Source organism: Leptodactylus fuscus, chromosome 3, assembly GCF_031893055.1.
Source record: "Leptodactylus fuscus isolate aLepFus1 chromosome 3, aLepFus1.hap2, whole genome shotgun sequence".
NCBI classification, from domain to species: Eukaryota; Metazoa; Chordata; class Amphibia; order Anura; family Leptodactylidae; genus Leptodactylus; species Leptodactylus fuscus.
The window spans coordinates 68,466,325-68,491,810 of record NC_134267.1 but is presented as its reverse complement, the minus strand read 5'-3'; the positions used below and the strand labels follow the sequence as shown (position 1 = coordinate 68,491,810).

Sequence of the window (25,486 nt, the reverse complement as noted above, 5' to 3'; positions counted from 1 at the left end):
GTGCAGTGCTAGGATATATATTTTACGTTGGCTTCAGTGCGCTATGTATTTTATATATAGCATGCTGACACAAAGTTACTTCTGTACATTTACAGCCCTAAATTGTGGCTTAGTATTAGCAACAGTTATTTATTTTGCTCTTTACTCGGCAAGCAGCAACTCTTACCTGAAGCTAGCAGATGGCAGATTGCCCTTCTTAGGGAATTTATTTACTCTTGTGAAATACCCAACTTAGAAAAACGATTTAACGTCAGTAGCACAGTTTTTTTTTTCATCTTTAAGTCACTTGACCATATCTTTCCCTACAGTAAAAATATACTTGATGCCTTGTCGTCTTTGTGACAGCTGCTTGTGGAGTGCAGACTTAAGATCATTACAAATCTTTGCAGATATTCAGACGATCTGTACCTGCCTGTAGTAGAGTGTACTGCTCCCTGTGACAATGTAGTGTGTGTGGGGATATTTAGCTATATAATATTAGACATTTTAAAATATAGATAGAGATATATAATAATACACTTACAACATGTTTGCTACGGTATAGGATTTTTAACATATACATTAAAGCAGTTGATAGTCATTGAAAATAATTTTGCGTTTGATATCATTTGTAACCAGTGCATTGACCACATCATTTTTACTTGTCTAATTTAATACAGTGTAACATTATTAATAACACAAGGGTATAACTGAGTATTGTAAGGAGTGTTTAGTTGAGTGTCGTCTTGCAATTTACTCAAACTCGCACAACAAAAAAAATGAGCAATTTTGAGGGTATTTACCAGGGTATTTTCATACCCTAAGGACAATGATAAGCTGTCTGAAGAGGCCACAATGCTCTAGCTTTTCATTGTTTACTAAGCAGAGTTCTACTGCAATAGAATGGGACAGAGCTATGTGTAGTACCAGACAAAGCCGCTACAAACTGTACAGCGCTGTGTCTGCTAATGAAGAGGCCACATTGCTTACCTGAGTGCCAGGAGTCAGACAGACACCCAGAAGAAGCCAAGAACAGGCCAATATTAGTCTTGAAAACTGAGGCTACGTGTTGCTGGAGTCTTTTGAGCCAAAGCCAAGAGTGCCTTCAAAATGGAAGGAAAAACTTTGACTTCTCCCTCCTGCTAAATCTACTGATGATTTTCAAAAATATAACTTGTTTTACCTATAAAAACGCTGTATTTGCAACTTATCGAGAAAGTTTGCTTTATACCATATTAATATTAAGGTTGTTGGTGTGATTGGCAAATACTATTTTAGCATGAAGTGGGTAGCTTAGTTTAAGTGCACCACCGTTTTATTCCATTCTATGGGGTTTATGAAGATAGCAGGCTATGGTCCTCAGCGATCTTCAGGGTCCCCATTTCTCATGATTGAGGGAGGGGTCCAGCCATCAGATGCTTAAGTGTTTTGAGTTTACAGCTATGGGGAAATGGTGACATGACTTAATTATATGAAGCAAATTAGATCTCTTGATCCCTTTCATCTTATATTTATGGTCTGAGTAATAAACCTTTACTGTTACTATAGGGACTGTATAATGGTGTCCTGTAGAAAAAGAATTAAGAGCATGCTGTCAGGACCCAGTTCAGTTGACAGCAGCATAGCGTATTATAGCTTTTTTCCGCTGCAGTAAGATAAAAATTGGTTTCCTGCCTGATAAACAAGAAGTAATTGTAAATGCACATAGCACATGGCAGGGTAGAGTTTTGGCAGTGCTGTGGTTATTATAAACCTGCAGTGATGCTTCAGATATTAGCAAATTAGCACTGTGGTGCTTGCCAGTTTGTTCGCCAGGGTCCTGCATAAGCTCTCACTGCTGTAATTAAATCTAATTATTTTCTAAAACACAGTAATATGCTACTATGTGCAATAATCATTTCTACAAGACAAACTCAAACTGTGAATTTTTTTTTTAGCTTATTATCCTGATTTGCTAGCAGTCATTCATAGATTTTGTTTAGATTTTTTTTTTTTTATAAGTACCATATATTTAATGGATATGAAATCGTCATACATCCAGCTTCTCTATCCCCCAAATTAAATGAACGGCCTTCATTGTAACGCATTAAGGCTGTGGATCTGCTAGGGCAGAATCACTCTCACATAGGGTAAGTCAGTAATATAACATACTAGCTTCTGCCCGTGACTTCGTCTGCGGGTTGTTGGCATGTATGAGCCGCCTAAATTTAGCCAATTGCTGCCGTCAATGGTTTGCGTGCTGCCGCTTTTCTGCAGCTCTCAAGCTGTCCTGCTGCTGAACTTGTTTCTTGCACTGTGCCTGTGATTGATCTGGCATCTCAGCAGCTCACTGGGACGCCATATAATGAGCGTGTTGTTGGCGTTGATGATCCGCCTGCTGTGGCGTTTTGGCGGCTCTCAAGTTGGGCTGGCACTGAAGTTGTTCCTGGCACCGTGCCCATGATTGTTTCAGCATCTCAGTAGCTCGCTAGGATGCCATATAATGAGCATATTCAGAAAATTGCTGCCGTTGATTGTTTGCCTGTTCTGGCTTTTTGGCAGCACTTAAGCTGTCCTGCTGCTGAACTTGTTCTTCACACTGTGCCTTTGATTGTTCTGGCATCTCAGCAGCTCACTGGGATGCCATATAATGAGCATGTTGTTGGTGTTGATGATCCACCAGCTCCAGTGTTTTGATAGCGGTCAAGCTGGCCTGCCGCTGAACTTGTTCCTCGCACTGTGCCCGTGATTGTTGCAGCATCTCAGCAACTCGCTGGGACACCATATAATCAACGTGTTGTGGGCGTTGATGATCGGCAGATCTCAAGTTGCTCTGGCACTGAACTTGTTCCTCGCACCGTGCCTGTAATTGTTCCGGCATCTCAGCAGCTCGCTGCGATGCCATATAATGAGTGAATTGTTGGCGTCAGCTGCACTCCAGGAGAACTCTGTGACTTCTGGCTTCCTTCATAGTTTTCGTTGTTTGCGACAAATTAGATTTTCTTTTCCCCAGCATGTTTAAAATTGAGAAACTTCCAATTTGGATTAAAGGTGTTTGGCCATGTCAGTTTGTCTGCAGTGACTGGACCAGATCAAATAATATGCTAATGCATGAACACTGAGGGTTAGCGTGTGTTTACACAAAGAGATAACAGCCCTGGCTTTCTCAGAAGCAGAGATAAGCAGGGTAATATAGTATGTGAATAAAAATTCCTAACAGTTATCCATGTCATTTACCGGGATAAAAAGTAGCCTACGTGTTAATCGAGGTTATAATCTATCTATGTGCCAAATTTCATTCAAATCCATTCAGCCATTTTTGTGTGATTGAGGAACAAACATACAAACTTTCACATTTTTATATCAGCAGGGTGGTTAGGGGTTGTCATCTTCACCAGTATGTATCCATATTTAAGTTTTCAGTCCCATAAATTATATACTACTATACTATGGAATTCATATTATTCTATTTAGAGACTACTTATAAAACCATACTTTCATGTTTTTTGTTTTTTCTTCCTTAGGTCACTTAGGTCTTGCTGACATGATGAATCCCGGTGAATCTAAGTTGCCATCATCCCTCAAACATGATGGCAAAGAAGATGGGCCACCTCCCCCTGAACCAAAATCAAAGGTATTCCCTTCTGCATGTGGTACTGGTTTTGTGGCCTTGCTGTGTCGTTCATATGGTCTTCCATTACCTGGTTTATTTTCCCCTTCTCTGTTTGGTTCTCTCCTGCATGTGTTCTTCATCTGTTTCACGGGCCTCTATTTGTTTAGATGGTCTGGATCTGAAAGTTACTAGTTCTAATGGCATTTAACTTTAAAGCAAAGGAGTGAATATGAGCTTGGGGATATCAAGCTGGTGGGGTTTGGAAGGGACTTCTGTGCCTGGTTTCTAAACTGCAACCATTTTCCCTTCTTGCCTTCAGTTTAAGCTTCTGTTGTTGGCCGTCTAAACAGCACCATAGGCATAATTAATATTTTGCTTTTTCCCTTCAAACATAAGGCAAGCAGCTTTTATTTTATTTTCATTGACGGGGCAATCCATGCTTAAGCATTTCATGTTTGCTTGGAGTAAGCATGGTGGCTTAGTAACATTAGCCAAGCATCTAAGAACTTGCCAAATTGTGCACTAATTGCTAGCCAATGAATTAACAATCTTGAGTTCATGCATCTTATATGCTTGTCTTTTTACACCTCCCTCTTTCCATACATGCAACATTTTTGCATTACCAGTTGATCTATTTCCTTTTGGTAATGTCTGCCCTGCTCTTGTCAATTTTGTTTGTATTCTACAGGATAGCTACAGTTCACAGGGTATATCTCAGCCCCCAACCCCAGGCAACCTGCCAGTCCCTTCCCCACTGTCCCCAAGCTCCGCTAGCATCTCCTCCTTTCATGGAGATGAAAGTGATAGCATTAACAGCCCAGGCTGGCCAAAGACTCCATCAAGCCCTGTAAGTGGCCCTGTTTTGCTATTTTCTATATGGAAATAATTGAATTACTGTTAGCTTGTTTTGCCTACCTTTTATTTTTTTGTTTTCATTCTTATGTGCTTTTTTTTAATCTTTTGTTAATAGTAATTTTTTGTTTCTAGAGTAAATGAGTTTCTAGGTTGGGAAATGGATTTATTGTATTAACAGTGGCTTATTCACACTACTGTGTTGCCTCCGTTAATCGCTGTCTCTTTTTCCCAGACTGTCCACGGGTGTTTGAATGGAACTTACTGCAGCCTTGTGAGTTACGATGCAGTGAGCTCTTGAATGGCTGGATTGCTACTGTATTGAACGGACATAAATCTTCAGGCCCTTTGGGAGCTCACTGTATCATAACTCACTATTATGCATTGTATTCCATTCATATGCCTGTGGGCAGTCTGGGAAATACGGTGGAATACAGAAACAATAGTGTGAATAAGACCTAACTGACATCAGACCAACTCACACATCAGAAAGCAGAATTTAACACATGATAGTCAGTCGTGCTAAATATAAAGATAGTCAATCTGTGCTTTGAATATAGTTGGCTTTCATTTATTCAGTGGTGTAACGGAAATGATACTTAGTATTTTATATTTTTGTGTTCTTTAGCTGTACATAACTTACCTAGATCCTGTGCAAATCTGTTAATGGAATTAATTTATGTGAATTTATGTTAAAAAATAATTGAACTTTAATCCAGCCCAGAATTTGTTGTGTACACCGTACAAGGGTAGATTCACACTATTGTTTATAGGTCAATTGTTCTGATCCATCGAGGAATCCGAACAATGAATAAACTTTGAAGTTGTGTGATTGACGGATACAAATGGTACACTTTCTGTTCATATATGCCTACTATGTTATAGGATAAGGGTTAACTTTATGATTAGAGGAGGTCCGATTGTCAGGACCCCCAATGATCCGGATCAAGTGGAAGGCTGAGAATGCTCCCTCCAACTCCATTCATTGTCTAAGGGAGTGCAAGAGATAGCAGAGTAAAGAGATCTGGTATCTCTGGCTCTCCTTTAGTGAATAAATAGAGTGATAGTGGGCACCGTCTGCCGCTCCATCAGGATGGGAGAACCGGACCCTGTTTTTAGGATCAGTGGGGCTCCCACAGGTCGGACCCCTCTGATCAGCAAAACTGCACTGGTTTGTACTGTGGATTGTCTTGGATACTATGGCAGCTTTCAAGCATGTTGTTTACAAATAAGGGAAAGACCTTGTGGTATGACAAACCTTGAAAAGTAAATCCAGCAACCAGCCACTTCCTTAAAAATCTTTCATTTTATTAGCATAATTCCTTTAAAATTGCATGATGTACAACATCTAGGTGACACTCCTTCGATGGACAGAAGAACAGCTGACGCGTTTCGGAAATTATTTCCTTATTCGTAGCTACGAATAAGGAAATAATTTCCGAAACGCATCAGCTGTTCTTCTGTCCATCAAAGGAGTGTCACCTAGATGTTGTACATCATGCAATTTTAATGGAATTATGCTAATAAAATGAAAGATTTTTAAGGAAGTGGCTGGTTGCTGGATTTACTTTTCAAGGATTGTTCTGCCCAGGAGCGCCCTGGACCGAGGGGCTTATTCCGTGCACCGCTGCTTACACACAGAAACGTGAGTGTTATCCAAGTTAACTTTTCCATAAATATAACGTTATTTCTCTGGCAGTGGGCTGTATATTTTTCCCTCCCTCTCCCCCGTGCCTTTCCTTACTATACTTGTGGTATGACCTTCATGTTAAAGTAAATCATGCTGAAAAGCGAAATGGTCCAGATCACTTGGTATACTCAGAATGACTAACAGTTGTGATCTGTACTATTTACTACTACATCATACTACAGTGGATTAATTATAAAAACATTGATAATTTCACATGAAAGAGATGTAGATGATCTTTTCCTATCTATGGAATTAAATGTTCCATATGGTAAAAAAAAATGCAAGAAACCTTGTGGCCAGTAAAGGGATTCTGTCAAAAGAATCCCTTGAACTAAGTACACGTAGGAATAGCCTTAAGAAAGGCAATTCTTCTCTTACCTTTATTATTCTGCTCTGCGCCGCTGTTCCTGAGAAATTTCTTATTTCTTCCATATGCAAATGAACTGTCAGACAGCACTGGGGGTGTTCCCCTTTTCTTATACAGCACAGGGGGCGTCTCCTGTGCTGTCCGAAAATACTGCAGCAACACCGCTGTCTTCTTCTCTCTACCACCTCTTCGCCTCTTCCTGTTTGAGTAAAAGGTAATGCCCCCTGTGTTGTCTAAAAGATCATTTACATATGGAAGGAATTAGAAATTTCTCAGGTACGGCAGCACGGATCAGAAAAATTAAGGTGAGAGAAGAATGAGCCTTTCTTAAGGCTATTTTCCGATGTGTACTTAGTTTAAATTTAAAAAAAAAAAGAAAAAAAGAAAAAGGGATTCTAATTATAAAATCCCTTTAAAAATAATTGAACCATGCCATATTTTTTATGATTGTTACAAAGTGAAGGCATTATATTCCAATAAAAATGCTCCATGTGAGTGCCGCTTTACATCGAAGTGAAAGTACCAGTGGCCTAGGAATATAGCTGCATCCAGATACATAGTGTGTTACCACCATAATGAAGCTGCCACACGGTGCCCTTGGACGCATACATTTACCACTAATTGGGGGCTGCACATGTACTTTCATTGCTTCTAATGGGAAGGTACAAGTGCGTTTTAGGAAATGGCTATAAATGCATGTGTCCAGAACCATCTTGTGGCAGCACTTCTTTGTTATGGTTTGTGATATATGACTTTAGTATAAAGGTCGGCAGCCTTACAATTATTGCGCGGCACTCTAAACACCTCATGTTTGATTACTTAATTTAAAATTGACACGTTGAACAAAAAAAGGTTGCCTACCTCTGCCCTAAGGATTACTTGTTAAATTGGAAATACCCCAGTTGGAAATTTCTAATACAAAAATATTAAAATCCCTAAGCTCTTTTATCTGTTTCCATATCTCCCATTACTATGTATGGCGTCAGACCACACATTCTTAGCTACCTCCTCTATACAAATCCTGCTCACTGATTCGGGTGCATGCGGACCACAACTAATCAATTATTTATCTCCTATCCAAGTATTTTTAGTGGGAAAAGCCCTTAAAAGAAGGAATGTATACATATCCCTGGATATAGCCTTGTTACATTGGATATAAATATCTCTTGTGAAAAAGGTGATGGCAGTGTAGAATAAAATATGGCTAATATGACAAAGCATTTTACTTTGACTTTACACATACAGGTTCTATATTTACTAAATCAAAGGTTTGGAAACACTTGACTAAAATCATGTTTTTCAAGTGATTCAGGACTTAAAATGAGCACGGGTTGATATGTGAAGGTGGTATAAAGTAATGGGGCAAGACAGAGATTAGAAATATATAACTCAAGATTTGATTTACTGTAAAATTGGTGTCAGTGCCTCCAGAACCCACCCAGAGTGAGTGATATACGTTCTTATAAGTTTGGAGGCTGGAGAATAGTCAGATGCCAGTGGAGGAGGAGAAGCAGGACCAAACTACTTTCTCTGGCACCATTCACAGATTTGTTCTATATTTGTTTGTGAAAATATTGAAATAGAAATGTCTAGCATCTCCTTACTTCTATCTGATTCTGAAATACAGGAGCTTTGGAAATTAACCCAGCATGGCTCCCTCTCTTATTACTGGTATGCAGCCTAGACCAATGTTCAGATGATTCATAGGGGGAAATATTAGAACAGTTCATCATGCGTCAGAAATTCTAGACCAGTCAGGAGCTGGCATAAATTTCTGGTATAATTTAAACCAGTTTCCTGGGAGTTGGGAAAATTACAATGTGGTACTCCCTTGGCAAAAATATGGGCCTTGGGTCAAATATGAATTTTGAAGAAATATTAACCCTTTCCCGACTCCAGGTATTTAAACATGATGACTTCTCGGGAGCCGGGTGACCGCTATAGACGCCGGGTGTCTACTGTTTTATACAGTAGACACCCAGTGCTAATGCCCCTGGTCAGTGCCCGCACAGATCGTGGGCATTAACCCCTTTGGCGCCTTGGTCAGCGTGGGCACCGCCATTTTGCCAGGGCCAGGGTCTCGTCATGACAGCAGGGAGCAATAAATTTTGAATAAAAAATTTGAATAAAAAACGATCAAAGCAATAACAATTCTCCAAAATGGTATAACTAAAAAGTACACCCGGCCCCGCAAAAAAAAAAGAGACGCCCTTTGCATCCCTGTACACAGAAGTATAAAAAAGCTACAGGTGTCAAAAGATGGCGAATTTTAGAAAAAAAAAAAATTGGCACAGTTTGGGATTTTTATTAAGGGGTTAAAATGTAAATAAAACCAATTTGGTATCCTCGGAATCATACCGAAGAATACAGGTGGCATGTCATTTTGGCTGCACAGTGAACACTGTAAAAATGAAGCCCATAAGAAAGTCACACTTTTTCTTCAAATCTACCCATTCTGAATTTTTTTCCAGCTTCCCAGTACATTGTACAGAATAGTTAATGGTAGCATCATGAAGAAAAATTTGTCCTGCAAACATTAAGACCTCATATGGCTCTGAGAGCAGAAAAATAAAAAGTTATGGGGTTTGGAAGGAGGGGAGTCAAAAACGAAAATCAAAAAATGCCGTTGGCGGGAAGGGGTTAAATTCATCTCATAGTGTCCAAAGAGGTTCCTGCTGAAAAAAAAAAAATCTTTAAAAGGCAGTCTTTTTAGCCTTTATAATAAGGAATGGTCTGGGACATTTTGCATATAGTGTAATGTGGAAAAAATTAGACCTGGGGTCAATGGGGTGAGTCTTTGAAATATTTTCTTTAACTACAGTGAAACCTCCAAGGATGTGCCCGGCAATAATTGGAACTCCTTCCACAAGTGGTTGGAAAGCTCTTTAATTGGCATTTTAGAAAATATTATAACCTGCATTAAAAATGTTAAACCAACAAAAGGAAAATAAAGAGAGAAAAATGGATACATTTGTCCACATGTTTAGATCTATACAACGTGAACATTAGCAGGAACAAAATTACTAAATGAAACAATGGATTTCTGCAGAGAAGTAGTGGTGGAATAGTACATGGCAACCATTCATTTGCTAGCTTTCATTTGATGTTTTCCTACATAGCCGTAGCTCTGACTGCAATGTGATCTGGTTTCTATAGGAACAGCCATGCTTTGTATTGATATATATGGTACACCTATTGTAAATTCTATGTATATTCATTCTTTGACTATTTATACATGCTACCAACTCCAAAGTGGCTTCTAATATTTGTAAAAAAAAATTATAGTAGGGGGTTACATTATTCTTTGTAATATACAGCACTTCTTTGTGAATACTAAATAGTAAAAGTAAATACCGTACATAAAATGTATATAATAGTAAATATTTAAAAAGATCTCATGTATTCTGACGTTCTTCATAGCAGTGGCACAGATCCTTATGATAAAATCTGTTGCTGCTTAGGAACCTTTTTTTTTTCTTTTTTATGCAGAGAACTTTGTCAGTCGACACTTAGCAGCACACAATTTGTGACTACTAGAGATGAGCGAACACTAAAATGTTCGAGGTTCGAAATTCGATTCGAACAGCCGCTCACTGTTCGAGTGTTCGAATGGGTTTCGAACCCCATTATAGTCTATGGGGAACATAAACTCGTTAAGGGGGAAACCCAAATTCGTGTCTGGAGGGTCACCAAGTCCACTATGACACCCCAGGAAATGATACCAACACCCTGGAATGACACTGGGACAGCAGGGGAAGCATGTCTGGGGGCATAAAAGTCACTTTATTTCATGGAAATCCCTGTCAGTTTGCGATTTTCGCAAGCTAACTTTTCCCCATAGAAATGCATTGGCCAGTGCTGATTGGCCAGAGTACGGAACTCGACCAATCAGCGCTGGCTCTGCTGGAGGAGGCGGAGTCTAAGATAGCTCCACACCAGTCTCCATTCAGGTCCGACCTTAGACTCCGCCTCCTCCGGCAGAGCCAGCGCTGATTGGCCGAAGGCTGGCCAATGCATTCCTATGCGAATGCAGACTTAGCAGTGCTGAGTCAGTTTTGCTCAACTACACATCTGATGCACACTCGGCACTGCTACATCAGATGTAGCAATCTGATGTAGCAGAGCCGAGGGTGCACTAGAACCTCTGTGCAAACTCAGTTCACGCTAATAGAATGCATTGGCCAGCGCTGATTGGCCAATGCATTCTATTAGCCCGATGAAGTAGAGCTGAATGTGTGTGCTAAGCACACTCATTCAGCACTGCTTCATCACGCCAATACAATGCATTAGCCAGTGCTGATTGGCCAGAGTACGGAATTCGGTCAATCAGCGCTGGCCAATGCATTCTATTAGCTTGATGAAGCAGAGTGTGCACAAGGGTTCAAGCGCACCCTCGGCTCTGATGTAGCAGAGCTGAGGGTGCACAAGGGTTCAAGTGCACCCTCGGCTCTCCTACATCAGAGCCGAGGGTGCGCTTGAACCCTTGTGCAGCCTCGGCTCTGCTACATCAGAGCCGAGGGTGCGCTTGAACCCTTGTGCACACTCTGCTTCATCAAGCTAATAGAATGCATTGGCCAGCACTGATTGGCCAGAGTACGGAATTCGGCCAATCAGCGCTGGCCAATGCATCCCTATGGGAAAAAGTTTATCTCACAAAAATCACAATTACACACCCGATAGAGCCCCAAAAAGTTATTTTTAATAACATTCCCCCCTAAATAAAGGTTATCCCTAGCTATCCCTGCCTGTACAGCTATCCCTGTCTCATAGTCACAAAGTTCACATTCTCATATGACCCGGATTTGAAATCCACTATTCGTCTAAAATGGAGGTCACCTGATTTCGGCAGCCAATGACTTTTTCCAATTTTTTTCAATGCCCCCGGTGTCGTAGTTCCTGTCCCACCTCCCCTGCGCTGTTATTGGTGCAAAAAAGGCGCCAGGGAAGGTGGGAGGGGAATCGAATTTTGGCGCACTTTACCACGTGGTGTTCGATTCGATTCGAACATGGCGAACACCCTGATATCCGATCGAACATGTGTTCGATAGAACACTGTTCGCTCATCTCTAGTGACTACTTCTACACCAAGCAGACGAACAGTGGTTATTTTACAGTTTCAGAAATGTTGTACCATCCTTGTGTTATTTTGTCTGCAAAACCTTGTGTGCATCTATTTTGTTACTATAGTGTTTGCTAAAAGGAAAGATCCAGTTTAAAGAATGAGCTGAACATATTTATTTCTATTTACATGTATTATAGAATGATAACAATTGAAACAATGCAAACACTGCTCAGTGCACAGTGGATGTTTGCTCTCTGTAGTTCAGTACAAGGGATCTACACGTTGGCTTTATCTTTTCTACTATGGAGGGATAAGCTGAGTAGATGTGTGTTCCATGATTTATGTGGTTCATGTCCATTTTAGACTACTTGTACCTACTGACAAGGACGATTGTTAGCTCTATATGAACGTTCATCTCATGACTGCTACATCTGTATATTTACATAGAATGAATGGCAATACAAACTGTATCAATCTGTACATACATGCAGATGTGGCAATGTACTTGTTTTTATCACTGACTATGGAATATGTGTGCCATTACTAGTAACCTTCACTTCTAAATACCTGCAGGTGTAGAATATCTATGTTGTCTATAAGTTCATGGTAAGATTCAGTGATTGCAATGTTCTTACCCTCTTCCAACACGATACAGAAAGCCAACTCTTCTACTTCCACTGGAGAAAAGATCACAAAGCTCTATGAGATGGGAAGTGAGCCTGAGCGCAAGATGTGGGTAGACCGATACCTGACCTTTATGGAAGAGAGAGGAACGCCAGTAGCAACATTGCCTGCAGTTGGAAGAAAACCCCTGGACCTGGTCAGACTTTACTTCTGTGTTAAAGAGATTGGAGGCTTAGCGCAGGTAAAATACATATAGGAATCTCATGTATGTCATTTCAGGTCATTTACTTACATCGGTGAATTATAATTCTTAACCCTATGCACTTTTCATTTATTCTTTGTCACTCGTAGCATTAACCTTCATGACTCTTGAAAACTGAAGTTACGCTGAACAGCACTTTACTAAGAAACAATATGTAATGTACTTTTTATATGTAGTCTAAATAATGCTTTTAGAGTATGGTAAGTGTAGGTGTATAGCTTTTATATTCTCGCTGTAACCTCACTGTGCTTGCAAGAACAGGCATTTACCCATAGTTCAGTCCATAATAAAAGCAAACTGCTTGACTTGTGCTCCACTTATTTTAAAAGTACATATAGATAAAAAAGCACACACGTGGATATATGTACATTGAATGTGTATAGATATACATACGTGCAGGCCCAGTGTGTCTAACACACAAAGAAATGAGCTTTTTCCTCTAACTTTATTGAATGACACTTTATAAACACTCATACAAGCTCACCGAGTAAATCATATTTTTGGGCGATATTATTAATTAGTTCCTCAACAAACCAAAAATAGTAGACAGACGTGTTTAAGGATGTTTTTGACATATACCCGTTAAAGACTATGTACATTTTCTGTATATATTTTGTATGATTTTTGGCATATTTAGTGACTGAACCTCACAAATGTGTTGTAAACATAGTCTCTATTAGGAACCACGTCACATAAAGTGGGCAACATATTTAGAATATGTTATCTACTGTATATAGGGGTGTGCCAGCTCTCCCCTGACGTATAGTGTGTCAGGCATGCTGTAGTTCAATATATCCAATTCTATGTTTTCACGCTGGTGTTTGGCAACCGCTTACTCCCCTCTCCTCATGCACAAATGGGCATGTATGTGTATTGAAGAGTTTGGAGGAATAGTTGTCAGACTATTCTATTGAAGGTATGTAGCCACCTTATGTATTAGAGCTTGTAGACTTGTACAGTGGAGGCTCTGAACAATGATACCCACCATCTCTAAATAGTTTATACAAGCTGCCAAATGCATCCTATAAAGAATTCACAAGGTGTAGAAGAACATCCTAATGGATGTTTAGAATTAGCTGGCTAGGCCGTATAAATATGGCGTCCACTCAGTAAAACTACACAGAACCCCTCAGCCTGCTCAGTTTCTATGAATTTCATGTACTGAACGGCATTCATGTGGCGAGATGTGGCTCCAATATTTGCCATAGCAATTCAACTATTGAGGCTTGCTTGTGGATGGGCTCACTAGTAAGTTAAGAAACCTAATGACTGCAGGTTCAAGCCCCATAGGGCTAAAGTAAAAAAAAAAAAAAAAAAAAGTTCAAAATGTAATAAGTTTTAAACACATATATAACAAAAAATATTAGAATCTGGGGCTCATTACAGATTGTCCAAAAATACTGGGTTGGGATGCCAATACAGTTGATTGTAAGTTCAGATTATAAAGGGGACATATTGGTTGCTGAAACTGGCAGCACTACGTGTTCAGGAACGGTGGAGGCTACATATAATGCAACAACTATTGAAGGATGTAGAGAGGTGTAGTTGGTGGAGGTGGTGAAAAATACTCTTTAGGCTGAGGCCTCACATAGCAAGCCGCAGCAAAAAAGTCCTCAGCGGAAATGCATCATGGTTTTCCCACAGCACTTTTCACAGAAAGTTTGCAGTTCTCCTCTGCAGACTTTCTGTCCCTATTATAACTATACGTAAAACGCCACCGTTTTTGAAATCCAAGCATTTCTGCTGTGGATATTTTTCTGCAATATGGGGATGGGATTAGCCAGAATCCCATCCACTTTGCAGGGACTGTAAAACACTGCAGAGTTTCCACCACATGGGGCCGTGGTCTCAAGTGGTTCTATTCTGCTGTGCAACTTGCAAGAAAATCAGCCCTGATATGACTCTGTGTATGGAATAATATAACCGTTATGGCTTATGGAGTAAAAAGCAAAAAAAAAAAACTCAAACACATTAAATTTCTTGGTCACTAAAGGGTTATAATCACAATTAAAATAATAGATGTCCGTAACTCTGTTGTTGCAAGGAAAATTTATTGTTCGCAGTATTTTCCAATTTCTGAAATCAGCTGGGGATAGCCTAGTCTCTTACTGTCTTGGCAATAGAAATTTCCTGTAGTAGAAATGTGTGTCATGTGACTCATAACCCATAGAAGAGAGAATTCCCCTCTCACTTTTGATGCAGCTTTTGAAGCCAAAACCAGGTGCGTATCACAAAAGATTAGAATGTAGAAAGGACAGATTCTACTTTTTTTGGTCGGCTTGAAAGCTGTAACAAATGAATGTGAATAGCCTTACTCTTAGACAGTTACTGGGAAATCTATGAGAGCAAAAACTGATTTTTTTTTGGAATAAACTCCAGACATCTGAATTATTGATTATTTCCATAACACAACCGGTACTCACCCCAACACACATGTATACAGTATATTTGGTCTGGTATATAGGGAGCGCTTCATCCTGTAGTAATGAGACTGCAGGGATAGCCATATATTTGAGTTTTTATTAATGCATTCAAAATGCTGAAAGAAAATTCCTTGCTGCAAAATAGAAAAAAAAGTCTTGAAAAAGCGGGGGTTCCCTGTAACAGTAACCCCTTAATTACATTTGGAGTGTTCTGCTCTCTAGGCGTATGGTGTTCTCACTGATGTCTGGCACAGCTCATCCTCTTTGGAGCCTGTAGGAAATGAGCATGTATTCGTTCCACATTTACGGCTCCCACAATTACACTAAATTGTGAAATAACACAGTTGCTGTTATTTTTATTGGTTTTTAAATGAGTTCTTAGCAGCGAGTCCTTTTCTAATTGAAACAAGAGCGTGTGAATTTGCGCATGCTCTAGTGCTTTGGCTAGATCCAAATTGCCGGCTCTGCCGCAGATCCCTTCTGAAATGATCTTTGCATTATGGGATGTGGCGTGCAGAAGCCTCCAACGCCTTTTATGTTGCTATCAGCAGGTTCTTTAATGGCTTTATAACTGCAAGTAGCGGCTTTGCATTGCTGAGTGGGAGTAATGAGCGTTAGTTAAAAGAGACACATTAAAAAAACATAGGATGGTAAAGAAAAAGAATAAAGTGTGTGCTTTTCTCCCTGCTCTACTCCTGAAAGGGAAATAATTTACTAAACAGCAATGTTTCCTTTCTTTTAGGTTAATAAAAACAAGAAGTGGCGAGAGCTGGCAACGAATCTGAATGTTGGCACTTCCAGCAGTGCTGCAAGCTCCCTGAAAAAGCAGTATATACAGTACCTGTTTGCCTTTGAATGCAAGATAGAAAGAGGGGAGGAGCCTCCTCCAGAGATCTTCAATCCTGGAGAGTCGAAGAAACAGCCTAAGATTCAGCCACCATCTCCTGGTAAGTGGATGGAATTACATGGACACAGACTCATTCTGATGATTTGCTGAATACATTCTGGAAGCAATAGTGTAAAGTTTAGTATCCAGAATTTGCCAAGTGCGTTCTCTTTACCCACTGCTGTTTTTTTTTTTGTTTTTAATGTTTGAATTACGAGATGTGTGTGTAGATAGATAGATAGATAGATAGATCAAACAAGCTTTATTGGCGCATCCGAATAGATATTTGGCATTGCCAAAGCTAGTATAGTGTGGGGGGGAGTGTATATATTACAGTGTGTGTGTGCATATATATATATATATATATATATATATATATATATATATATATATACACACACAGTATGAGAATAGCGAAGTGACCACATAATGACTGTTAAACTATATATATATATATATATATATATATATATATATATATATAAAATATTTTTTATCTGTTACATTCATTGCATTGAGTTATGATAGAAACCTCAATATCTGCTTTGTACTGAACATACAGAAAAGTTACAGAGTTGTCCAACTAGCATATTCAAAACGCAGCTTAGGTTGTGCTAAAATAAGAAAAAAATGCGCTTATATTCAGCACACAAGCCTCCACTGGCCTCTACTTCCCGTCAACATGGGGCCACTACAGCGATGAACTACTTAAGCCAGTGACTGGTTGCAGTGGTCACACGTTCCATTTCATTCCTAAAATACAAAGTAGCTCATGTTTGGTAAACTACGAAAAAAACGTAGCGACTTTCTGATTTACATACACATTTGTGTCTGTGGTCAGTATTTAGACCATTTTGACACCTATATAGAAAACTATTGAATGCCTTACCACAAGACATAGTAATGGAGGATATGCAACTGCCAAAGGAAGAGGAGGCCAAAGATGATCCATATCCTTTTACAGGCCCTGAGGCAGAACAGCGATTAAGGGTTCTCATTTGAGTGATGTTAAAGAGTCCCCTGGGGTATTGCATACTATGTGGTGGTGTTCAGGGTGCCTTTGAAGGTGGGTGAGAATGAAGCACAGGAGACAGGGTGACATTTGTCCATACAGTTGATAGGTGTCTATTCTTTACTGCATGCTCTGCTCCACTGACCCTTTCTACCTTGGTGATCTGAGGTGACCCAGAGATCTGATCCTATCCAGTCACAACTGAGGAACTGCAGGACACATTTCAGTTGTGGATACCAAAGTTTCCTCATGTGGAAGGAAAGTGGAGATGCACAGATACAAAGCAGTTACAAGAAGGGTTCTTCTGTGAGCAGAGGGGGTCCAGTCACAGGGGACTGCCTGTTGTGGCCTAATGACTACTAACTAACCTGGAATGCTGAAGATGCTTTCCCACAACTAAGGCTAACTGCAGCCCGAGTCCTGGCTAACGGCTGGGCCACCTAGCAATGACTAAACTCCTCTCGCCTTATAGAAACCTCAGATGAGGAGCCACTCCTATTTACACAGCAACAAACAATGGCTAGTTAACAGTTTACCAACCAGCATTAAGCAGGGAAAATGCAAAATCAGTATTGAAACATTATAAAACATATCATACATTAACATAGTAATTTACTACCCTTTTGTGGAACATTGCATATACCCTATTGAGGGACTGTAGATGGTAATGAAGCTCAGGCTCCCCTGATCAAATCATAGCATTTGTACCTAAACCCCTCATGCATGGAGAGCCTAAACACCTGTCTAGATGTTAGGAACAGTCCTGAATCCTTAGGTCCCAATAACTATGCAAGTTTCACCAACTCTCCAGTGCTGAGGTTGTGGAACCAATCTGGTTGGTCAAGTCTCTTCACAGCTCTCTGGTTCACAAAGACTTTGTCGCAAGTCTTCTCCACCTAGCTGCAGCCAAATTCCTTGGCTTTGCACCACACCACTTCCAATACCCAGATGGCTTTGGTGTTCCCACTGTTCGTATACTTGGCTGCCTCTAAAAATGGCTACTGCGATGTTATTTGTAGTAGAGAGGTCACCCATACACTGGGTGATATGGTGGACGCTGTCATAGTAATTGCCTCCATGGTGGTAGCTATTGATGGGGGGGGACAGTGTGCTGCTGCCGTTAGGTTGAGGCCGGTTTCTCATGGTGCTTTCCTAGGTCCATTCTTAAGGCTTTTGAGTCAATCAGACTAGCAGCCAAGAAGTCCTATGTCTCTTTGGTAGGAAGCAAAATGTCCCAAGAAGCGGTCCCACTGCCCTGCTCTTGGCGGGAACTCCTCCCCATGGTATGTCTACATTCTTTGGAGCTGTTTACCCCTGTCAAGATGACAGCATCCACAACTTCCTTCTTTCTGTCCCGGACCTCCAGTCTTCCATCTCTGTACAACTTCTGCTTGCAACTCTAAGGGAGAAATTTCGTCTGCTGTAACTTTAGTTCCAGTTGTGACCAGGTAATCAATTTTGCTGCCAGTGATCTCCAACTGCTGTCACTTAGCACTGGCAACAAATTTCTGCTTCCATCTGCTTTGCTCATGTTCCGGTTCACCTGTGCTTGATCCATCCTGGGTGTTTCCTTGCTGGCCTCTTGTGGTCACAATGTGCTCTTGATATTGCTTGTAGGCAGACAGACTCAGTCCTGATCGTGTGGTCTTTTTACAGACCCTAAGGCAACACTGTGATGAGAAGATTGAACTTGATTGATGTTAAAGGGTCTCCTGCAGAACACCCTGTTGTGTCTTCCCTTTGTGATGGTGTTTCTATATGCGTGGAGCGATAAGCTGGATAATGGGTGTGGTATTTCTAAAGCTTTTCTCACTTTGTTCATTGCTCAGTGGATCTCAGAAACGGTCATCACTGTCTTAGTTATCTGTGTGTTATCAACCACCCACCTCAGTCCACCTAGGGCACACTGGGCCTCAGCAGATCAGTCATGCACAGGCAATCTCTACACCAGGGGTCCTCAAACTTTTTAAACAGTGGGCCGGAGGCAGAGCAGGTCGCACAGACATCGGGAGCGGTGCCCTCCAATAGGTAAAGTGAAGTGCGCTCCATGGCCTGGCCCGAGCTCCCCAGTAGCTTCATTATAAATGCACGCCTGCTGGCATTGTCGGCGGGGCCAGACAGAAGTGCTTGGCGGGCCGCATGTGGCCCTCGGGCCGCAGTTTGAGGACCCCTGCTCTACACCATCTTACAGAATCACTTTGGCTGATCTATTTATACATCAGATTCTGGTAAAATGGCTATAATCTTGGTTTCAGGCTCTCAGCTGTGAAAAGGTGCTTTTCACACCATGCACACAGCAATGTTACAGAAATTTCATTCCAATCATCTGATGCATCCTATGTTTCATTGGGTATAAGCGGCACCAGAGGTATGCCTACAGTGGAGGCTGCTGCAACAGCTGATCTGTGTGGGGTCCTGGTGTTGTACTTCCACACATCACATACTAAAAACTCAATTTGAGTCTGGAAAACCCTTTTAATGAGCTGCAGTAATGTACAGAGCCATCCATTCTAGCTCTCTACACTATGCGTACAACAGAATCAGGTAATTAATTTTGGATCTTGGATAATCCCTTTAACCCTTGGTGTCACCAAAAGGCTGTACATGGAAGGAGAATCAGAGTAAAACTCCCATATACTTTGGAGGCTCTATTAGGACAATTCAATTACAGAAACCTGACAGACCTAATTAGAGCAAATGGGATCCACCGGACAGCATTGGTATCCATCCTGGCAGGCATCCAGGACTTTGGATATTCTTCCTGTTAACTCTTGTGATAGAACAGAACAATAGAAATAACACAAGCAGATGTGAACAGTGCAATAAATATCATATACATCCTTGGCAATGAAAGATTTTAAGGCAGATCAGCATGTTACCCATGTACTTGAGTGAAAAATACAGTATGATATGTCTCTTGCACTTTTTTTGTTGTTAGTAAATATGATTTAAAGAAGCCCAAATCTTCTTTGTTGTCTTTTAGGTCTACTTCGTAAAGGGGCTTTCTGGTCCCAAAAGCATTTTCTAAATAGGGCATTGGCATGAGCCTCATGGGTTTTTTTGCCTTACCCTGGATCAACACTGTAGGGATTGTAGGGTTATAGGTTGGATTTGATGGACTAATGTGTTAATCCAACCTCATCTACTATGTAACTATGTACACTGATGAACCATCATAGGTCATCAGTATCTAATCTGTGGAGGTCTGACACCCAGAGCCCACACAAATCCGCTGATCCAGCTGTCTCCAGGAATCAGAAACTATAGTAGTGGACCGGGAGCATGAGCAGCTCGGATTCTATTCAAGTAATACAAGTATATATGCAGTTTCCTGCTGTAGCTTCCTTCTCCTGAAGGCAACCAGATCAGCAGATCTTTGTGGGGTCTAGGGGTCAAACCCCCACTGACTCAGAAGTTTTGGACCTATCCCGTGGATAGTTCATCAGTATCAAAAATGTATTTGGGGCCTGAAAACACCTTTTGAATTCTTAAGTCATTGTGGAGGTTAAAAATGAGGCCACATTTGCAAAGCTTTACTACTGTACAGATGTGCTCTCAGTATAGATACACTGCTTCTATATTGAGATAATCTATTCAGAATTCAGTAGAGCAGTCGAGAGAGAGAGAAGATATTGTGCTCCTTTTGCTGGAATGTTTGGGGTTTTGCATCTCTTCAAAATTACTGTAATTTTTCATAGCCCTTGTGTAACATAAAACACGATTATTACTTCTCTGCCAAAGTATGATGGTGGATTTATTTGTGAAGCAATGTAAATTAATGTTATTATTTGCAAATAAACAATGTAACTCAATAACTGTAAATTAAGGGAAACTGCAGTGCTACATATTGAGGCTGCACTGTTCCTTATTTTCTCATTAAATCTAAAGCCACATTCTCTTAGATTCTCCCACAGTAAGCGGATTCTTTTGGAGTACAGCACTCCAACACACACTAGCTCTTATTCTCATTTATGGCCTGTTATAGTTCTGTCCTTGAGTACTGGTCTCATGAGGGAGGGGGTAGTTAGCTTTTTTACATCTCATCCATAGATTCTAATGCATATATTCCTTATATGCTTCCAGTAACCAATAATTATATTTAATAGCTATCTATATATTATAATCATAACTCACATGGTTTTTATGCACAAGACTGTATTTTGATGCATGGACATGGATCTTTATATTCTTGTCTGGTCCGGTTCATAGAGACATGAGACAAGTCTTGGACATGAGGCTCGCTCTGTGTGAAAGCCAATACACTAGCCCTTGCACTATTGCAGGAGTGGGACTTCTAGCTTCTCCGCTACATTCTGTCCATACTGTGATCATTAGGAGATAGTATATAGTGGAGGGGCAGGGACTCCTAGCATCATAGGATAAGCTAGGAGTAAATCCTGCACACACATAAACCAAGCCTCACATCCAAGACTCTGTTAGTGTGAAATTAGCTTGGACTGTTATAAATTACTATTAGGTCCAGTTCACATCTGTGCATGGGGATCTGCTTGGAGACCCACCCCCGAACGGAAACCTAATCCACATAAAAAAGCGGTTACCTTAGGAAAACCACATAGACTATAATGGAGTCCGTGTGGTTTCCACACAAAAATATTGGAGAGAAAAGTGCTGCTTGCAGGAATCCCCGAACGCAGATGTGAACTGGGCCTTAAATGCATGTTGTTTACCTGCTTGCGCTGAAATGTTGTGAGGGGGGACATTTTTTCTTTTCCTATCAAGACCCAGCACTCTCCATTTGCCCAATATATTTATTTGCCCAGCTCCCAGGTTCCTTGCTTTATCCACCCACTTCCCCTTTACCATATTCTGTATGCCAGCCATTTCATTTTTACTGGCCCACATGATCTCTTTTATTCTTTCCAACGTCTTCTCTAGCCCCATCCCCCACAACCATGGTCACATCTCACTGTGTCCGCTGTTCTGCCCCATTTTACCTCAAGTTCTGCCCTCTTTCTTTTATGTTCCACCCCCAACATTATTTATTCCTCCTCTGTCAGTTGTCAAGACCATCACCTACTCCTGGATTCTTCAGACATAGAGTATTGCTGGAGTCAGTGTCACTCACAGCTGCATCCTCTTCTAAGGCATCAAGAAGACGTCGTCAGTTATATAATACAGTTTTTCTCCAAAGTCTTTCCTTTTCTTTTTTTTTTTGTTTCTTAAATGGTGTGTCGCCAGTATGTGTGGTAGTGGGCATCTATTAAATGGGTTCTTTTGCTTTTGAATACTGATGGCCTATTTGATAGGAAATACATTTTTGGTCAACAGGGCTCCAGTCAAAGCAGATTTTTTTTTCTTCCTCTAGTAGATTTTTCAGGGTCATAAATAAGAAGTGTTAGGACCTATCTTCAGATGGATTCTGCCTTGCAAACTCCACTGAAATGAATAAGAGGCAGAAGAATCCCTAGCGGCGGCTACTGAATTCACTAGCATGAGCGGCTCTTCTGCGTATGGCCCTTTTCAATTTATCACCGAAGCAGGTTCTCTAAATTCAGAAGGACCAATTGCAGAAGATCTACTGCCGTAGACTACCAGTATTAGTGGTCCTACTATGATCTATCCTTGTGCTGTGACACTATGATATCACAGTACAGGGACATTAAATACCATTGGTGGCATTGGTTGAAAAAAAAAAACGAAACAAAAAAACATAGCAGAACTGGTAATAGTGGTGATGGTCCCTCTATCACAGGAGAGATGTTGTCCCTATTGAATGTAAAAGTAGCAGCTCCAGTAATTCCCCCATCCCAATTTACCAACAGAGCACCTGCTTAGGCGATAATTTCGAAAGGGCCACTCACAGAAGAGCCACAACCACTATAGATTTCAATAGAAACAATGACTGTTGCAGAAACATAGAATAGAAACAATGCTCATACTTTGGCGCTTAATTCAAATGGCCAAAGTGTCTATTCAAAAAAGGGCCCCTCGGCATCTCCGCTGTTTTTGTTTTGTTTGTTTCAACCACTGCCACCAGTGCCATCTCTATACTTAGACATCATAGTGTGACAGCACAGGGATAGATCATAGCAGGACCACTACCACTATTACCACCAATGGTCCCACTATCACTGAAGTGCCACTGCCACTATTGAATTATGTAGTATCAGTGGCTCTCCTGTGATTTGTCCATTTGAATTTCATGCCGGAGCACCTGCTTTGGAACAAAAATCAAAAAGTTCAAATACAGCTAACACCCCTATAAATATAAATGAAACGGGCTGACAAATACAGCCATCCCCTTTCCAGGGCTCCACCTCCTGTGAGAGATATAGTCATAGATCACAGGACTCCAAAGAACTGGTTACACAATCAGATTTCTTTTGTCTTTACACCCAAGCTTTTATTATATGGGTGCTGAAATCTATTGTCATGAGCAACTGCACATCCTTTCATTTGTAATTGTTTTGTTAAAGGGGTCCAAACCTTGATATTGATTGCTGCGACATCCTCACTACTTACCAAGCTCAGTGCTGTGCATTGTATAATGGCTGTACTTGGTATTGCAGCTCAGTTTCACTTATTTGAATAAGACTAAGCTGCAGCATGGCCATGTGACCAATAGACCTGTCACTCCCTGAGAAGAGAAAATGGAGTTCAATATTAGAGTACTGGTTAACCCCTTTAGATCTACCCAATAACTGTATCAATAGCAACATTGCTGCCTTTGTGCTGTCAAGGTTACCCAACTGGCTGGACGCCCAATCAACTTTTATTACTTCTTTTTGTCTTGTAGGCTGAAAGAAAAGTTATAAGTTTTACAACAGACTGTACCGATTCCTCATGGCTTTCTAGATCTTTGATTTCTAGCTAACTTTGTTTGCTTCCATTGGATAAAAATGAATTCATGGTCATGTGATGTATAGTCCATGGTCATGTGATGTATAGTCTATGGTCATGTGATGTATAGTCTATGGTCATGTGATGTATAGTCCATGGTCATGTGATGTATAGTCCATGGTCAGGTGATGTATAGTCCATGGTCAGGTGATGTATAGTCCATGGTCAGGTGATGTATAGTCCATGGTCAGGTGATGTATAGTCCATGGTCAGGTGATGTATAGTCCATGGTCAGGTGATGTATAGACCATGGTCAGGTGATGTATAGACCATGGTCATGCGATGCATAGCCCATGGTCATGCGATGCATAGCCCATGGTCATGCGATGCATAGCCCATGGTCAGGTGATGTATAGTCCATGGTCAGGTGATGTATAGACCATGGTCAGGTGATGTATAGTCCATGGTCATGTGATGTATAGTCCATGGTCAGGTGATGTATAGTCCATGGTCAGGTGATGTATAGTCCATGGTCAGGTGATGTATAGTCCATGGTCAGGTGATGTATAGTCCATGGTCAGGTGATGTATAGTCCATGGTCAGGTGATGTATAGTCCATGGTCAGGTGATGTATAGTCAATGGTCAGGTGATGTATAGACCATGGTCATGCGATGCATAGCCCATGGTCATGCGATGCATAGCCCATGGTCATGCGATGCATAGCCCATGGTCATGCGATGCATAGCCCATGGTCATGCGATGCATAGCCCATGGTCATGCGATGCATAGCCCATGGTCATGCGATGTATAGCCCATGATCATGCGATTTATAGTCCATGGTCAGGTGATGTATAGTCCATGGTCAGGTGATGTATAGTCAATGGTCAGGTGATGTATAGTCAATGGTCAGGTGATGTATAGTCAATGGTCAGGTGATGTATAGTCCATGGTCATGTGATGTATAGTCCATGGTCAGGTGATGTATAGTCCATGGTCAGGTGATGTATAGTCCATGGTCAGGTGATGTATAGTCCATGGTCAGGTGATGTATAGTCCATGGTCAGGTGATGTATAGTCCATGGTCAGGTGATGTATAGACCATGGTCAGGTGATGTATAGACCATGGTCAGGTGATGTATAGTCCATGGTCAGGTGATGTATAGTCCATGGTCAGGTGATGTATAGTCCATGGTCAGGTGATGTATAGTCCATGGTCAGGTGATGTATAGTCCATGGTCAGGTGGTGTATAGTCCATGGTCAGGTGGTGTATAGTCCATGGTCAGGTGGTGTATAGACCATGGTCAGGTGGTGTATAGACCATGGTAATGTGATGTATAGTCCATGTCAGGTGATGTATAGTCCATGGTCATGTGATGTATAGTCCATGGTCAGACATCTCTCTTGTAATAAGCTGTGCACCTGTGTGCATCACATGACCATGGACTGATATTTATCTGCTGGAAGTAAGCAATGATGACAGCAAGCAGAAATTTGTAAAACTGAGGAATTGATACATAGTGTTTTGGAAAATTGTATAATTTTATTTGCTCAAACTGGATGAGCTGTTTAACTGATGAATGTGGTGTTAGAGGGCCAGAAAAAGACCCAATGCTACTTTGTGAATTTTGACAGGTGCCTGAATTAGTTTTGGTTACACTTCTGTCTGTTTTTGTGGGACTCCAGTATTTACATTTTGTTAATTTAATCTCTGTTTTAATTTTCCCATATGGCGGTTTACCCACTTGGCATATGAATTTATAACCAGCTACACCTTCTTCAGACCCCAAAAGCAGCATTGATAATTTTTTTTTTTTTTTTCTTGTTATATATCAGCATATAGTTATTTTGTAATGTTATAAACTGAAATGTGATACCAGTGACCCCAGTTTTTCTACAACACCAGATTAATATGGATGAGCCTTTAATTATTGCGA

The 25,486-nt window shown here is 40.8% G+C and overlaps 1 protein-coding gene across 8 annotated transcripts in view; it reads left to right on the top strand.

Moving 5' to 3' along the window:
* Positions 1-25,486, top strand: part of ARID1B (AT-rich interaction domain 1B) — a 311,032-nt gene that overhangs the window by 259,234 nt on the left and 26,312 nt on the right. For 6 of the 8 annotated variants that reach the window (XM_075267670.1, XM_075267667.1, XM_075267673.1 and 3 more), the window contains 4 exons: positions 3,483-3,592; positions 4,260-4,418; positions 12,198-12,407; positions 15,594-15,798. In XM_075267670.1, the coding sequence (XP_075123771.1) occupies positions 3,483-3,592; positions 4,260-4,418; positions 12,198-12,407; positions 15,594-15,798 (684 nt within the window). The remainder of the gene's footprint in view (positions 1-3,482; positions 3,593-4,259; positions 4,419-12,197; positions 12,408-15,593; positions 15,799-25,486) is intronic. The other 2 variants (XM_075267671.1, XM_075267672.1) reach the window with 1 other exon arrangement.